The sequence below is a fragment of the Toxorhynchites rutilus genome, chromosome 1, assembly GCF_029784135.1.
Source record: "Toxorhynchites rutilus septentrionalis strain SRP chromosome 1, ASM2978413v1, whole genome shotgun sequence".
NCBI classification, from domain to species: domain Eukaryota; kingdom Metazoa; phylum Arthropoda; class Insecta; order Diptera; family Culicidae; genus Toxorhynchites; species Toxorhynchites rutilus.
In genome coordinates this window covers 200,773,193-200,792,004 of record NC_073744.1, presented here as the reverse complement: position 1 = coordinate 200,792,004, position 18,812 = coordinate 200,773,193, and the positions used below count along the sequence as shown (strand labels likewise).

General features: G+C 38.5%; 1 protein-coding gene across 6 annotated transcripts in view; it reads right to left on the bottom strand.

Moving 5' to 3' along the window:
• The window catches only part of LOC129762945 (uncharacterized), a 169,943-nt gene that overhangs the window by 49,326 nt on the left and 101,805 nt on the right, over window positions 1–18,812 (bottom strand). For 2 of the 6 annotated variants that reach the window (XR_008740754.1, XM_055761577.1), the window contains exons 1-2: window positions 17,300–17,514; window positions 8,864–9,479 (exon numbers count right to left, since the gene is read on the bottom strand). The exons of 3 other annotated variants lie outside the window; for them this stretch is intronic. Coding sequence is in view for 1 of the 3 variants with exons in the window: in XM_055761577.1 (XP_055617552.1) it covers window positions 8,864–9,263 (400 nt within the window). In the remaining 2 variants the exon portion in view is untranslated. Of the gene's footprint in view, window positions 1–8,863; window positions 9,480–17,299; window positions 17,515–18,812 lie in introns of those variants that run through there. One more of the 6 variants, XR_008740755.1, reaches the window with a different exon arrangement.

Below are 18,812 nucleotides of genomic sequence, written 5' to 3'. Positions count from 1 at the left end.
TAACGTCACAAAGTAGTGAAAGATTTCTGCGGAAAGGTAATCTTTCTAGGATTAATTTTCCTCATCCTGTTTGTGATCATATATTTTAGCATTATACTTTAGTTATACAATTTGTACATTCTTGTATATTCTAACTAATCTTGACTGTTCTTGAGGCATGTTCGCATAATACGTGGAAGCTAGAATTCCTCTCATAGTTTTTGTTCCTGTTCTATTTCTTAATTTTGTTTTGTTCAAATTGTATTCTAAAAACCATCGTTTAACGGTTGTTGGTGAGGGAAGCGACAGAATCAGAAATGTTGGAATATTTTTCCTCAATTTGGGAAAAGCAAAATTTTTATCATTCCTTTTGAGTGAAAAAATTTCACCCCAAGAGAAAGAAGCATCCTTGCGTTCGTTTACAGTGAAGTCAGTAAAATTTAGGTTTTGGATCTCCCTAAATACATTATCGATATCTTGAATATAATTTTGATCGCAAACTATCGGAAGATTTTGTAGAAGGGGAACAATTGACATATGCTTCCTTTCTTTGATACAGTTGGATACATTATCGTCAAGTTGATGATCAAACGATCATTGCAAATAAATCGTGTTGGAATTTGTTAGATTGTACTGTATTAAAATTTATCGAATCGATCTTCAATTGAGTTACGGTGTTGTCTGAAATTTCACATATGGACAAATATTCAGTGATCAACACTTCAGTCACGGTACCTGCAAAAACATTATCCAAACTGACATAATTTTCCTGTTAGAACTGTACGTTGTTCAGATTGGTTATGTTTTTCATATAGTTTGTCTCAAGAAAAGTTATTCAAAAATGTCCTGAAATTATTTGGAAATAATCTGTTAATGTTGTTCACCATGCTTGGAGCATACACTCAAAATAGATTTTTGTCATCCCGATTTGTTACATTAAATGAGACTAAACATAACAGAAAATGTCATGACTCTCAAATACTGGTAAGCATTTGTATAATATATACGGTACAGCAATATAAGTTTGATACGAGCGAGCGAAACAAAAGACAAATAAGCTTTCCGCATACTTTGCCACATATACGGCCCAGACCGAGATAGCTATTGCTATCATTTTTGCACTCATTTTTACTCTTAGAAAACACTAGTTTTGGTGTAAGACAAGAAGATTTAATAAATCTTACGTAGTTCTTATGTACTTGAACAACCAAAATTAATTCGGAGTGGTTCATAACGTTTCAATATACGTTAAACAACACTCTCGAATGAAACTCACCGCGTGGCTGATGATTGTAGCATTTTCATGGGGTTTCAACTCTAAGAAAGTTTTAATTTAAGCAAACTTGCTGTTTCGTCACGAATTATAGCAGAAATAGAAGTAAATACCCGTAGAGCAGCTCCTTGATTCTCCCATGCATGTGTTTATGAGCATAGATTGCACATAGGGCCATATTATGGCCAACACATTCTAGTGTAAACAAGTCTGGGCACAAAAGAATATAATTTAAGGGAGTAAAGCACTCCATGTGTCGATAAAATAAAAAAGCTGGATCAAACTGTAGAAATTTGAAAAAGCTGGAGATTTTCTACTACTGGTTGTTTTGCTGGCTTGCTCTAAAAAACTGGCAACATCCAGGAAAAACCGGAAGGTTGGCAACTCTGGTAGCGATTGAATTTGATACTACACTGAGAGAAATAATTAGTAAATATAACGAATTTTTTGGTAAATACTACCAATCTATAGTCATTTTCGACCGTACTAATAAACACATATGTCAAGCAGAATCATGATTCAGAAGCCCAATATCGGCTACATTTTCTCACCAGTTTTCAGTTATGACAATATCCAAGCTTAATAATGTTTTCGAGTAAAATATACTAATCTCTGGTAGGGATGCGGGTTTGTTGACAATATGTACAAAAAACAGGGAGTGGTTTATATCTATGGTATAACCGCAATGGTGACGTAGGACTATCGTTGATTTAGTGTTGTTGAATCTGAATCCATTCTGAATGAATGAATAAATGAATATTTGGGGGACTTCGAAAACGAGAGCGTTACGTTGGAGGTACAAGGTTTTATGCATCCAATATTGGATACGAAAATATCCTACTGATGGGGAAGAATAATCTTCAGAAGCTTCCCTGCTAACTACACTTGATTGAAAAATCACAGAACAAAATGTATTTGGTCGCAGTGTTATATGGTTAGATTCTTCCCGAAGTCCACCACCAGTGGGTAGTGTTAACTCGAAAACCACCTGTTAATTGCACTCGATTGAAAAATCACAAAACCAAATGTATTTGGTCGCAGTATATGGACAGAAAACGTTAAAATAAACTCTTTCGCTTGAATGTAATTTACACCTCCATTCCAAGGGGAACTGGCAGATTATTTTGCAGCAACGATCACTTCTTTCCGGATTCTCCTCGATAACCAGCAAACGTAAAGAGTGGCGCGCGTGTATGTGTGTGGCGGTTGCTCCGATGTCTCATGCGGAACCAATTTTCGATGCTGGTATTCTCTCGGTCATCTTCTCTTCTTCTGATGGATCGGCTTTTCTGCGCTCCGTCACAGTCCCAAACAAACTGAATGCGTTTCAGGTTAGGTCAGGCCAGGTAATGAATCCCTTGATCCCTCACCATCCACCTCGTCCAGCTCGGTCAACTCGTTCAGTAACGATGTTGTCTTGTCGATGTCCTCACGAAAAATGAATGCGTTTCATGGATAGAATGGTTTTGTATTATAGAGACTTTAAACATTTCAGTTCATTCGTCTCTAGCCTTGAGAAAGGCCCTTGGAACTCTACTCTAACTCCTGCATTACACCTCCACCCTCATTGCCTTGAGAAAGGCACTCGATCCCTCGCCGTCCAGCTCGTCCAGCAACGATGTTGTCCAGTCGGTGTCCACACAAAGAATGGTGCGTTTCACCACCAGAATATCGCTTAAGTATGCTTTTTGTCCGTGACTGAATCGAAAGAAGGTGTGGTTTACGATGGCAATTTGGAAGGCAAACTAGAGGGGAATGAACTGTCTGAGTTTGAAACATTCGGCGACTGAGCAATAATCGATTGAGAATTATGTTTTTCGTTTTTCGTTTATGTTTGTATTGGAAACGAACATATCCTACTGATGGGGAAGAATAATGTTCAGAAGCTTTCCTGCTGATTGCATTTGATTGAAAAATCACAAAACCAAAAGTATTTGGTCGCTGCGTTATATGTTAAAAAACATTAAAAAAAACTCTTTCGCATGAATGTATTTTTCAATTCCCAGGGGAACTGGCAATTATTTTTCAGCAACGATAATATCTTTGCTGATACTCTCTTGGTCACCTTCTCTTCTCCTTCTGATGGCTCGGCTTTTCTGCCCTCCCTCACAGTTCCAAACAAACTGCATGTCTTTCAAGTCAGATCAGGGTAGGTAACGAATCCCTCGATCCCTCGCCGTCCAGCTCGTCCAGCACGTTCACCTCGTTCAATTACGATGTTGTCTTGTCGATATCTTCACGAAAAATGAATGCGTTTCACCACCAGAATATCGCTTAAGTATGCTTTTTGTGCGTGATTGAATCAAGAGAAGGTGTGGTTTACGATGGCAATTTGAAAGGCAAACTAGAGGGGAATGAACTCTCTGAATTTGAAACTTTCGGCAACTGAGCAATAATCGATTGAAAATTATATAATTTTCACGATGCGAAACATTTTCCGTTGCGCGCGCATACAATATTGGATACGAAAATTTTCTACTGATGGGGAAGAATGATTTTCAGCAGCTTTCCTGTTAATTGCGATTGATTGAAAAATCACAAAACCAAATGTATTTGGTTGCAGTGTTGTATGGATAGAAAACATTAGAATAAACTCTTTCGCATGAATGTATTTTTCAGTTCCCAGGGGAACTGGCAGATTATTTTTCAGCAACGATTGAATCTTTCCGGAATTTTCTCGATGATGAATGGCACCCAAACGAAGAGTTCCGCGCGTGTATGTGTGTGTGTGGCGGCTGCTCCGATCTCTTCCCGGGGAACCGTTTGTGGCATCACTCTCCTCCTGATGGATTCTCTTCTGGCCTAAGGTGCACAAACAGGCTCTTGGTGACACCGTTAATCCACGCTTTCATGATAAACGAAGAGCTTCACCACAACAGCCACAACATGCCCCAATCGCTGTTCAATTATAACTGAGTGGGTTTCCGAGCGGCGTTCGCTTATATACCGATTGGTGATTTCAATAGCCTGTTTTGAAAGCAATTTTAAGGCTATTGAAACAAGTTTTTGGATGAAAAAGTAACAAGTATATAACGCGTAGACATTTTATCTTTCTAATGAAGTGTGTATCATACCATTTCGTTCAGTTGTTTAAGAGCTATTAACGCCCAAAATCTCGGTGTCCGGCGTAACGCTTTCGTTTTCGAAACTTGGATTTTACACCCCGGTATAGAAATGAAAGACGTAGTCCTACGTCAAAATTTGTACATTCTACTAATTTTGCATTACCAAATGTATTTGGTAGTTTTCGACCGAGGATTTTTCTGAGTGTAAGGACATTTCGAGCCAACAGAATTGTGTCTGATGTAACCTTCATAGGCGAGAGGTGAAAACTGACTTTTCTTCGGTACGGGATCGGTTTACCTGGTTAGCAACTACGCTTGGCTACAGTGTCGACATCTGGTGGCGAAATTCAGATAGGGACACCAATTAATCTCTATCGAATTAGCAAGCCTGAAAGCGGGTTTAAATTTTTATTATTTGAATGAAAATTTTCACTTCATGTTATTTGATTATTCAAAATATATAGTACTGAACATCACTCGACTATTTTTTCATAAACTGATCGATGTTTCCACTAAAATACATCATAATAATATTTAATTTTCTTCAGACGCAATTTTCTTATGAGATTTATTTCTCACTTCATAAAAAGTGGTCTTCATGTACATGAAATACATATTCGATATAGAAAAGTCATTTTTCGTTCATAATTTTAATTTTGAAGTTTGTTTATTCCACCTGGAAATTTATTACAGTCATTGTCACTTCCCAAACTCGTAATATGAAGCTCAATTTTGTCGCGAATTTATTTTTTCACTACAAATGTATGCGGCTATTTCTGACCGGGCTGACAAATACATAATACATAATGTATTTGTCGGCCCGGTACGTGACGGTTACGCTACGTGATGGACAGTATAATATCACCTTAAATAAAAATGGCTTTCGTTGAAGAATCGCGTGAAAAGTCATCTGACTATTCCCCGCTCGGGGCACCCATATACAGTAACCGTATACAGGTAAACTTCGATATAACGTACATTTCACTTTCAAAATTGTACGTTGTATCGAATTGTACGTTATATCGAAGCATAATATAATACTCACAAACGTAGTCTATAATACATGATTGTGTTGCTGTTTTAGTAAATTTAATGAATAACTTCAATCAGAAGACGAATCCAGCCTGTCTCATGATGTTTCTCTTCGTACTGTTGATTAAAGCCTGATTCATTTAGAATCCGGAGTCACAAAACCAGCTGTATTTCGGGATTGATTGAAGGTACAAAACTTGTTTTAGCATCACAATACAGATAATTCATTGTTTTATCAGAAAAAAAAATTGAAGAAAAATGTCCTTTACACTTTGGAAATATGTACGTTATATCGAAGTTTCCCTGTAGCAGTGAACATTAGAGGCTTTCCTCCTGCTATAAAGAATAGTTCCAGGTCAACACAGCCAGATACTTTGAGCGATGACAATGCTTGGGGACCACATCCCCGAAGGTCGACCCAGATACTGGAGGCATCATTCCAAGCTAGGCGACGTGAGGAACATAAAGAGACAATTATAAAGTGTGCACATAGCCATAGATGATATGCGAATATGGCTACGAATCTTCATATTGCTTTCCCCGTTCCGACGGAGACGGAGACAATCGCATTATTTTTTTTCGTTCGAGCGAGGGATCTTCACTAACACGTTGCACCGTCAACGGTTTGAAGATTGCGCGATTCAAATTCAAACCGTAGATACTTTGGTCTGCCATTCTCGTCTTTCCAGCGATTATTTTCATACAAGGTCAGACGAGCTGAAAAGAGCCGCGTTCGAATACGCGCGTGTAATCATCGCTGAGGAGCGCACGGTCCACGGCGAAGTCAATTTGGTTTTCTTTTGTTATATTGTTGACTTTAGAGGGGGTTGTTGTGATGAATTCAAAATTGGTGGATGATTGTCGAAAAAAAAAATTCCTGAATGGTGGTCGATTAGGTTCGGGCTTCATTAGGCCAGAGCGTATGGATTTAAGCTAAAACCTGACTGACCAATTTGGCGACAACTGAACAGATGAAAGCTGTGTTTTTTGAGGCGAAAGAAATGTCGTTTCGTATTCTTATTGATTGATAGTGATTGTGATAAATAAGTGATTAAAGTGATTAAAGTTTTCGTTTCCACTATAACTATTCAATTGATTTTTTTATTTTATATTTTGCAGTAACACAAACTCTATAAGAAGCTGGTAGTGTAAACTGACCAGACGTCCCGCGTTACGCGGGACAGTCCCGCATTTCAACGAAATGTCCCGCGTAAGATTGCGTCCCGCGAAACGTCCCGCATTTGGCAAAAGAAACGAAAATGTCCCGCGATATCAATATATTTCAATATCACAATTTGATCATGTTGATTTTCTTTAATGGAAAAAAAAAACTTTTATTTGGCAGAGTGTTCAAGAGCGCTTCTAATGCATTCAAAGGTTAATACGTTGAGCTGGTTTCATCACACCGACAGTGGGCTTTTTTGTTTAAAGAGTGTCAACTGGAAGCGACAGCAACAGAATTGGAAAATGATTTTTATAAAAGTCCCCTATTGATCCGCAGGGACCAACGTGAGTAAGACGAAAAGTTCATCTTTGGTCCTCTAGCTCGGTCAGGGCTTAACGTTTCAAATAAGCCGATAGAACTAGTGTATACTCGACAGGAAGAGGCAGAGTTGTTTGATGAAGTATCGTAAATGAAGCGCTGGGTGGTCTTACGGAAGATGGCCGGAACCTCAACCATGGCCGATAAAAAGATATAAGTCGACGTGTTGTTTTACCTTTTCGTGGCTTTGGTGGTCGACTGTCTCTCCATTTTAGCCATTCGTCCAAAAGTTTTCTATCGGTCGCAGCTGGGAAATGTTGGAAAGGTTGGCGGTCTTCGCGACAATGTTTATCTCCAGCCGATCCATCCTCCAGTGATCTTTTGGCATAATGGGCTGATCCCAGGTTCGGCATAAAGACCACATCACCTTCGCCACTTCCGGCAAGCACTTCATACTATATATCTCCTCGTTCATCATATGATTCGAAACAAGAGCGGCTTGGACATTCCCTTCACGTCTGTCAGAGAAGAACCTTCTTCGAGAACTTGATGTGGATGATATATTCGACGTCATCGGTTACCTGGAGAACGTGAAGTACCCGGTCCCGTGCCATTCGTTGAATTCTAGCATCAAGTACGTCTCATCTTTCATTATGAGCAAGGAAAGAAGTTTTTCACCAGCACCTCATGCTACTCCTTCTGGGTGATTGCATGCTGCTCAGATACGGCCGGTCTCGTTTGGCGCTTCCACATTAAAATGTCCATTTTGGCCAGATTCGCCTTCACCGTTTGGCCGGTTGCTTCGATCTCCCGGCTTAAGGAGCGGCAGGGAGATGATGTTGTAAATACCAGATCGGCTATATGTGGTGGACACAAAGTACCTTAGGATGTCCAATTTTTTCGCTGTAGGGTGAAGCTTGCAGTATGAAAAAATCATCAAGTTGCTTGACGTGCTGGTGCTGCAAATCAACAGCCTTGAATCAGTTTAGTTGTAGGCTTAATAAACGTAAAATTCAAGGAAAATTTGTTCCATAAAATTATATTTCATCACCATCCGAAATTAGTCCATTTTTTTGAATGCATACGTTAACACTAAAATCGATGAAAAATGAATTGGAATTTTCGAGCATTCCATTCGGTAATTTGAGGAAAATTGTAGAATTTGAATCTTGCTTGCCAGGCGTAAATGCTCTGATCGAACGTGTGGTTTTCAGGTGTAAACAAAATCTAAACAAAACCACCGAAAAATCACAACTGGGTGCCGATACTTAGAAAGAAATAATACAAATCAGTTTAGACTCGCTAAACTATGGTTTATGTTCACACAACGTATCTATAACGTTTTGTTTTTTGTGTCCCGCGTTAGACCTCTGACCATCTGGTCACTTTATGGTAGTGTCAAATCGGATACTTTTAAATTTGAACAGTTTAGATGATGATGATGAAGTGTTGAATTATAGGGGCCTCTTTGTAGCCCAGATGCTCAGATAATATGGAAATTATGTAATTAATAATTCATTAATCGGTCCCAACTTTCATTCATCCATTGGAAAGTTACAGCCATATTTGTGGGGCTAATTTTTATCGAATACATTTTATTGTAAAAAGTCATAATGTATAATTATTATTGGGTGTTTGTTTGATGAGTTAATTTTCTAGATCAAATTGTATAGTACTTATTTCAAGATTTTAAGGCAAATACTAGAATAAGTGTATCAGTTTACATTTTTACATCAATTTTCTTTGATAATAGCAATTCACGTTTTAATGAGATGTAAAATCGGTTAAAACATGTAAATAAAATAAAATCCTAATCTAATAATCAATATTTTATCCCCGCTTCAAAATGTATTCCAAATACATTCGTTCTGCAATTGAACCTCTTGTGACCACGATAGAAAAAGAGATAATAGCTGGTTTACACATATTCTTTCACTGGTTAACGACATGAGAATTGTTATGAGATTTAGACACACATTATGGAACCGTTTTTTTATGTTCTGAGAACTTATCCACTATACATCAAAATACCTTTTTCACTGTAACGACTCATCTCGTCCACACCACTCACTGGATAGCTTCGCTCCTCCTGGACACAACAACCGTCACCACCACCACTCATGACACCGTTTTCTGGGATAGAATCGAACAGAAACCGATGCAGCAGAAAGTTCTCCTTCGTGGCCGCCTTATCGCGGCCCAACTTTCTTAGCTTTTGATAATGAGTTTGTTTCACTGATTGCGACGGCAGCTGCTGCTGCTGTTGCTGTTGCTGTTGCACTTTATGATGTTTATGGCGCAAGTTGCGCTGCTGATGTTCCGCCAGCTGCTGCTTCAACAGCTCCAGCTGCCGTTCGTGCTGTATTGTGGCCGATATGGTGGACATATTTCTGATGATCTTCCAGAGGAACACGAACAGACACAGGAGCATTTAAGCAGCACTTTTCCACACACTTCCACGGCGCACGCACGGTTTGATAACGCTGATTGTAGTAGTGTACGTAGCAGTCAAACATTGATTAATCTCATGATGCTTTCACTTTCTAGTTTTCTAGTAGTTCAATTGCACTTTTTCCATAAATCTTTGGTTCTTCCTTTGGATGAATCGACTCTCTTCAAACTGACTCTCACACAGTATAATCTCTATCTACGAGACAAAAATGGAAACCTTCAGTGGATTTGCACAAACAGCAAAAAAAAACACTTTGCCCGTTTGGAATGTGCGATAAGAAACGACGATGTTCAAACATAACACCAACATCTGCCCCGCAGCCAAAACAGGGTCTGCTTCTTCGCTACCCCTGCCTCAGCCGAAGCGAGCCATGATCAGAACACACATGGCGGTATGCTTTCACTGCTGCCGCCTCCACTGTACATGATTTCATCACCGATTCGTGCGTTGAACCGATAAGGATTTTGGTTTATCGGTTGGCGATCGGAGCTGTAGCTACTCCATACTCGGAACGATTCTTCGAATCGAAAGAAAGAAAAGCTTATTTGCGAGCGGCCAAAGGGTGACTAACACGTGGTATGGACGTTTCAGTTCTGGGGAACTACGGATGACTCATCATCTGTTGCTACCGTTATGAGATCTTTTTTCGCTGCACCGATAACGGGGGAAGTAGTTTGGAGTTTGTTGCAAGTGTGAGACTGGGGTTACGAAAGTAGACACTAGGGTGGCAATGGATATATGGAAAAAAAATTCATCATCGAATTTCAAAAACCAACCATATACATTTTGTTTATTGGCCCAAAAAATGACCAGTGCAAAGTTTCAGCTCGATCGGACATGATTTAGGGGTGCTTTAAAGCGCTCAAAGTTTTGATTTTTTGATCCTCGAAAATCTTCCAAAGGGGGGTAAGGGAAATTTGGAAAATCGAAATTTTGTTTTCGATGTCAATTGACTTAAAAATGCATAAAACTCTGGTGATCTGGTGTCATCTCGAAAAAAAATTTTTGGCAGAAAATCGACCTTTTGGGACTTGGAAAAAAAAATTATCGAATTTCAAAAACCGACCATGTACAATTTGTTTATTGGTTCAAAAAAATTATCTGTGCAAAGTTTCAGCTCGATCGGACACGATTTAGGGCTGTCCTAAAGCACTCAAAGTTTTGATATTTTGGCCTCTCAAGTTAAATCCCAAAAAGTCGGTTTTCGGTCAAATTTTTTTTTCGATATAACATCAAATCTCGACGTTTTATGCATTTTTATGATATTTGGCATCGAAAACAAAATTTCGATTTTCCAAATTTCCCTTCCCTTATCATATTTAGATTCCATTTTTTTTTATAAATCCTAAACTACTAATTTCAAATCACATATCCCAAATTTTTAGATTTTTAAAAATATCTTGATCTAAGATAATAAAATAACTGATACTACATTCCTTGTCCATATTTTGAAATATGAATTTCAAGAATGCAAATTCCAAACTCAATTGGCAGAACGAGTTCCGGGCTTCAACTTGTAGATTCCAGATCCTTCATGCTGGGTTTTTGATATTATGTTATTAGTGTTAACTTTCTTACTAGCTGACCCGGCAAACTTCGTCTCGCCCAAAATTTATTTTTCGTTATCACATCCACGTCTTCTTCCTAAGCGCACGTTCATAAGATCAATCGCAAAACTGTTCATTGATTGATCTTCTAATCTACCCGTTAAAATGAAGACAGCCTTAAACCGGACAATACCTTTCTCGAGTTTTGGTCTTATTAACACCTTCGGCGATCCATTTTTATTTATTTAGATAGAAGACGATATAGGAGTGCGTTTTATCACATAAAAATCCATTTTCACTTTTGAACGAAGGGCTATTCCGTTACCGCAAATATCAAATGGACTAACAACGCTTGTCAATATGTAGTTGTAGAACACATGCGAATAAAATTTTTCGAATTTTCCCATTTTCCTTCAGAGTTTCCCGAAAATTTTCAATTGTCATGTTTGGTTGAAATATGTGCATTATTTTCATGGGACCCCCTCTCCTTTCTAAATTTGGTTCCGTTTGCTTGAATATTTTTTGAATTATGCGGAAATGTCTCATTTGTATAGCAGCACTCCCCACATTTATTGCATCCTAAAACCTCCATATGCCAAATTTTATTTCGTTTGCTCAATTAATTCTCGAGTAATGCAGAAATTCGTGTTTCATTTGTGTGGCAGATACCCCCCCCCCCCCCCTAAGAGAAGGAAGGAGTCTCTAACTACCATAGAATCATTTATTTCACCCTAAAGCATCCACATGCCATTTTCTTGATTAATTCCCGAGTAATATATAAATTTGTGTTTCGTTTGTAAAACCTCCACATGCCGAATTCGGTTTCATATGCTTGATTAATTCTCTGGTAATGTAGAAATTTGCGTTTCATTTGTATGGCAAATCCACGTTTCCACGTATAGCTCTGTTTCAGATCCAATGATCTGGAAACTGAAACTATACGTGATCTGATACTAGTGTGAATATTGATAAACACCCAACTTTGTTGTTTTTTCCTCACAAATGTGAGACATGTGATAATATTGAAAGCATTTAACAAGCGTTTAAAGCCACACGTAACTGTGGTGTGGGAGATGTGGTGTGCATGAAATTTGGAAAATCTATAAAAAAAAAATTCGATGCCAAATGACTCAAAAAATGCATCAAATATCGAGATTTGGTGTCATCTCAAAACAAATTGTTGGCCGAAAATCGACCTTCTGAGACTGAGCCTGAGTGAATGTGTGGAAAAAAGTTATCATCGAATTCAAAGAACCGACCATCATGTACATTTCGTCTACTGACCCAAAAAAAATAACCTGTGCAAAATTTCAGTTCAATCGGACATGATTTCTTTATATTCTGTATTCTGAATTGGATATCAATGATTCTTGATATCCCTTAAAACAGATTAGAAAGTTAAGCCAAAGCTTATGAAGCGAACGATCGTGGGTTTAATCAGAGGACCTCCATTGATTGATTGGCCTTTTTCAAGGTTAGAAGTTAATGAACATTTGTAGTTGGAGGCCTTTATAACAACAAAAAATATTGAAATTAAGGAACATTGGAAGAATATGGGTAGTGAGGGCAAATTGGTCATGGGGGTCAAAGTGGTCATCTGCTTGTTTGGTAGTATAACTATTGGCTATGGATGCCATATTGATAATCACCTTATGTTTGAAGAATTTAATGACTTTCGAGTCACTTTGTACTTCAGTAGAGCTGTCGCATGTCAAAATACAAATAAAAACAGAAATTACTTTCTCGATAGCCATTCGGCCGTAGTTCAGTGCGCATGGTATCTAAGGAATTTCTCGTAAAATTTAGTTTATTCAATCTGATATATTGGACGAATCATCAGTTTGGACGACTGTTCACATATTCTAGAAGAGGTGAACAGATGTTTTGTACAATCTCAGCGATTAATTAGCATAGACATTATTTTGATTTTTGGGGGCAAAGTGGTCATAGCTGAACAACAACTTACAATGTTCTGTTTACTAAAGCTGACATACCTCATCACATTCTGCTCTTGAAGAAGATCCTTTTGTGGCTTTGACCCTGGATAAATATGTCATTCCAACTAAACCAAGCCTCATTATGCGGAACGTTATGTGTTTCTTACTACGTTTTGTATGCATGAGAAAATTCAAATTGCGACTGTAGGTGAATACGCCAAGCTTATTTCATACATCTACCTAAAGGGTGTGTCACATCAAATTGCATCACGGAAAAAACGCTGTAGAAATTTAATTTTTAGGAATTATATCTTCAGCTTTCGCTTATAATCAGATAAGAGTGTATAGATCACGTTGGCCATGCTTCACTGTGAATTTTTCGTAAATTTGGAAAAATGTCGTCGAACGAAAAAGAGCGTCGTGAATTAATCCTGTGCACTCATTTCGAGAATCCGGAATTGTCACATCGGGACATCGGTAATATGCTGGGAATCGTCCAATCCACGGTCAGCAGAGTACTAAAACGATACTTCAAGAACCTAACCATCGACCGGAAGGTGAAGAACGGCAAAAATGGATGCTCCGTCAGTGAAAAAGTTCACAAGCGCGTAGTTAAGCAGTTTAAACGTGATCCGAGAAGTTCGGTCCGGGATGTCGCCAATAAGCTGAATTTGTCAAGTTCATTCGTCCAGCGGACCAAGCAGCGGGAGGACCTGCGTACATACAAGGTTCATAAGGCTCCTAACCGCGACGTAAGACAAAACATGGTGCGGAAGACGCGAGCACGGAAGCTGTACACCGAAATGCTGACGAAGCCGCATTGCCTGGTAATGGACGACGAAACCTACGTCAAAGCGGACTTTCGTCAGCTGCCGGGCCTGTTGTTCTTCTCCGCAGAGGACAAATTCAGCGTTCCGGAGGAGATTCGCAAGCAGAAACTATCCAAGTTTGTCAAAAAGTACATGGTGTGGCAAGCGATCTGCTCTTGCGGAAAGCGGAGCGCCCCCTTCGTGATGACCGGCACGGTAAACGGGCAGGTTTGCCTTAAGAAGTGCCTACAGAAGCGCTTACTACCACTATTGAAGCAGCACGAGGGCCCGACCATCTTCTGGACGGATCTCGCTTCGTGCCACTATTCAAAGGACGTGTTGGAGTGGTACGAAGCCAACGGAGTCACCTTCGTGCCAAAGGAAATGAACCCGCCCAACGCGCCGGAACTTCGCCCAATAGAGAAATATTGGGTGATTATGAAGCAGGCCCTCCGGAAGAACCCAAATTTGTCAAATCGGAGGCGGACTTCAAGAGAAAATGGATTTCTGTTTAAAAAAAACTACAACCTGACGTTGTACAGAACCTTATGGACGGGGTAAAGAGGAAGGTGCGAGCATACGGGCTTGGGCTCGAGGTATGAATAAAAAAAAAATGCCAAAAGTTGTTTAATAGTTTTTATTTTACTGTCTAAAATTTTCAAAAGGATCGGTCTACTGGGCGAATTTCTACAGCGTTTTTTCCGTGATGCAATTTGATGTGACACACCCTTTAGTATCTCAAATATGATGTGAACAAATTTGGATGAAAAAAACGCATAAATATTAGCATATGCATAATATTTCGCTTGAAATGTACGAGTGACCACTTTGCCCCCACTTCCCCTACACATTTTGCTATCGTGTTCCCGTGACAGAAATTGTATCAACGAGGTACTTGAAATGCAAATGCAGCATTCGTTCTACGGACAATGTGGATAGAGAAAATATTGCAATCTTAGCTCCGTATTCTATTCATTGAGTATAAACAAGCTACTCGCAATTTCAAATTACAGTATTCACCAGGGCTCGGCATAGTCATATTAAACTGAAGATAGTCAGCGGACTATAAAGAAATTCCCCTTCGTATTCAATTGGAAATGACTTTTGGCTTCTACACACAGTTTCTCCGTCAACATGACTCAATAGTCAGTCGGGCGTTTAGTCGCTATCTTCCTCTACGATCCGACTATCTCATTTCATTCTTCTTCGTCAAATGGACACATTGCATATTGTAGTGACTCCCCCCCCAAAATGAATTCGTTTTTCTCTCTCATGTATCCCGTATGCATGTATCGATGTTTGAGTTCAACGTGGTTTGAAACATACTACAGATGAGCTAGATTTTTTTTTATCGTACACGAAAATTACTCACACATATAAAATAGCGTGCAGTGTTGTGTTCAGAACCACTGACAAATTTGTGAATTTTGTTGATATAAACCCGTTTTTTTGTATGTTTTTCTTCACAAAATTGAGCTCGGGAACAAAGTGAACTCAAATTTTGTTTGGAGTTCCTCGCAAACTGCACGCTATTTACTAATACTAACGCGAGGACCTGTATAGCATACCTGGTAACTGTCTAAATTCGTTGGTTTGAGTTTACGGTGGGTAGACAATAAACCGTCCATTTATGGTGTAACTACTTTTTTGCATCAGAAATTAAGTTTCCGTTTCACTTTATATGAACGTAAAAAATAAGATTGCGTACGCGGGTAAAGAGATTCATGTCAGGGGGAAGTAGAAGTGTTGATTGAAGACAGTTGAATAAAGAGGCAGATTTGTACTCATTAGTCACGTCCATTAGAATAATCATTGACTAGAATAGTTCGTTAGTTATCCTCGCTCTTACACGCTTGTCAATTAATTTTTTTTTCCGAGTGTTTAGTTTAGTTTTCGAACTTGTATTTTGGCATCAAATCAATATCTGCATTTTGGTGAGATTACCAATAAAAATATACAAAAAAAAAATCGAAGAGGGGTGTGGGGGCTTGTTTTGAGATATAAAGGTTTTTAATACTAAATTCAATTTTTGAATAAGATTTTTTAATAGTATATTCAAAAGGTAATTTTTGTAAATGGTTCACTTATTTTTCAACAACTTTGTCAAACATCGTATTCTAATCAGACATCTGGATCTTGAGTTACGATTTTTTGAAAGAAAGATCAATAATTTTGAATACGCCCTTTTTAAAAATCAGTCGTAATTTAAATCGGTCATATGATAGTGAAAATTGTAATTTTAGGTAGTTTTCATCATGAGCACCAAGTTTCAAAACAGCCAGAGACGGTCGAGCCAGTGACCGGCTGATTTGGGGTGGAATTGCTCAATAGCTTAAAAAAGGCTTTGAAAACAGGCTATTGGAATCATAAAAATCTGTATATAAGCGGGTGCCCGCTTGGAAATCCACTCATTTATGACGGTGCAGCGTTTAATGTGCGATCGTTGGAATGTGTTCACAACACTTATTTAGTAGTTTGTTGCCTCCGTCTGACGGTGTTGCTAGAAGAGAATTGTTTCCTTTCAGCAGACGTTATCTCTACAAATATTTTTTTCTGTCCCGTTCGAAACATATACGTATGTTACAATGATTAAATCTAGTAGTAAAAGTCAGAGACAGACAGACCAAGAATGGTCAAGGGGATAGCGGCGTTTTAACGGGAATTTCGATGATCCCAAATTGATAGGAATTAAATTAGTGAATGGCTTTTTCTTGTATTGGTACAGTTGGAATTCTAGTTTATAAACCACTCTTCTCCCGACTTACTACAGTTTCAACCGAGCATTGCGGTTCATTCATAAATAATTAACAGTCACGGTCGCTGAGTGGATCACTGAGGAAAAAAAAAAGCAAACGATAGCAGCAATGATAATCTAACAGAGCGACGAGCACATTCTGTGGATGGACGGATGGATGGCGGCCGCTGTTAATAACTGCTCGCCGGCACGGCCCATTCGGATGGAAAATCCAAATTCTGATCGGGGTGGAATAGTTTCATAATTTATTTCATCAATCCACTGAACTCGAACTTCGGCCAGTTTCGACCACCGCAAGAGGCAGAGGAGTGACTGAAAGCTTGGTACACGAGATAATAGTAGGAAAAAAAGCAGGAAGTAAATTATTTTATCGCTGAGCTAAATAGATTGTTTACTACAGAGTGGCCTACAGCCGGGCGTGAATTTATAATGACCTCCGTCCGGTGCAAATACCGTTCGAGCTTGAAGTGAAGATCTCGGCAGCTAGACGACGCTATACCATAATATTTTTTCCAGTTAGGGCGGACAAAATTTTAAGATGTGAGTCATCTTTCCATTTGAAATATTCCAGTGCGAGAAAAGGGCCATAAAATAGCGGAAAGAAACGCACAATCATGCGTCATACGACTTTCATCCTTCTTCGTTCTCCGCCGCAAACTTCACACTCTTTGCCACAAACTGATTTGCCTTTCAGATGACAGTTACGGCCGTTGAATACGCCTGAATATGAATCGATGCCCTGTTACCCCTCTTCGTGCGGTTCTGACATCTGGTTCACCAACACACAGTGTAGCTTAAGTGTCCGGCAGATGTGGGCGCGCCGGGTTGAAAAATCGCACTCGAGAACAAATCTCGTTCATTTTCCTTCACCCGTTTGTGTGTTTGTGTAATAAACTTTTAATTTCTTGTTCTCGCCCAACCAGGCTAAAAATAATCACTCGAGGCAGAAATTTTCACATGATCCAACCTTTGATAGTTTCTTCATATTAAACATCACGAATCACGATTTCCAACGCAACGTCGTTATCACAACCGAGTCACGATCCTGGCGAAGGATTACATCACCGAATTTTCCGAAAACCCGAAAACGTTCCATACTCGAAGAACTTTCTCTCACGACGAGGCACACTGGCCGTTTGAAACGTCTCGCGCACGGTTCAAATTGTAAGCGGCAACTAAGCGGGTCGCGAGAATGCTCCGATGGGAGGCAATTTTCGCGGCTGATCATTTTCCTCACGCAAACAAACGCGCGCGCCCGTTTCAACATGTGGCACATAGACTTGCACACATAAGTACACAGCATCACATCACAAGCGGTCGGGAGGTGAGTTACTCCACTTGCGACGTCGGATGATAACAAATTGAAGACCGTCGGTGCGATGATGCTTGAAATTCAATTCCACAACGGTTGCGGAAGCGAGTCGCTTCAACGAAGTGTTCAACAAGAATTTGATGATGCTCTCGGGTGGAGTGTAATTCTCCTGGTTCGAACGCGCAGGAACGATAACGGCGTATTCCCGTATAATGGACCCGCATTCGCAGAGAGCGATGACTAATCAAACTCTCTGCTGCATCTCATCGGGTGCTGCTACCGAATCCGAATCGATCGATTGAGGGAGGTAATTTAAAAAGAGGGAAAGTTGCTGACAGTAGCCAGCCTCGGTAGTCCTATGTATTTCATGATATTTATAGGAACTCATTGTCGTTCTTGGTGGGTCAAAGTCCGACACGGTACAATGTTGTGTGTCTACGCAACTTACTAGATTTTCTGAGTTTATATGTGTTTTCTAAATATTTTACAACATTTACAAAATGTTTCCGAAAGTTTCTAATTTTCTTTAAATTTTTGTTTTTTTTTTCAAATTCCCTGAATTTCTATATTTTCTAAATTTTATGAATTTCAGTTTTTCATTTTCAAAATTTTCATAGTTTTTTGAAATCTTCAAATACCTTCTAATTTTTGACAATCATTTTTATGCTTCTTTAATTTTTTGTTTTTTTTTAATTTTCTGGATTTTTCTGTATTTTCAATTCAGAAATTTTATATTTTTTTAAAATATTCAAATTTCTTCTAATTTTTGACAATTATTTTGATGCTTCTTGAATTTTTAATTTTTTTTAATTATTAAATTTTATAAGTTTTTCTGTATTTTCTAAGCTTTTTGAAAATTTCGAATTTTTACAAAACTTTTCTGGATGTTTCTAATTTTTACCAACTTTTATATTTTTTTAAAAACTATCTGAATTTTGTCTTTTTTTAAATTTTATATTTCCTTATTTTTCTAAATTAATACTTTTCTAAATTATTTCTTAAATTTCTTAATTTTTAAAATTATTTTGAAGTTTTTGAATTTTCTGCTTAATTTTTTGTTCAAAGATTTCTGTTTTTTTTATTTCGATTTTGTTTTTCTAATTTTCTACATTTCAATGTTTTCAAAATTATCCAGATCTTTTTGGAATTTTTAAAATTTGTAAAAATC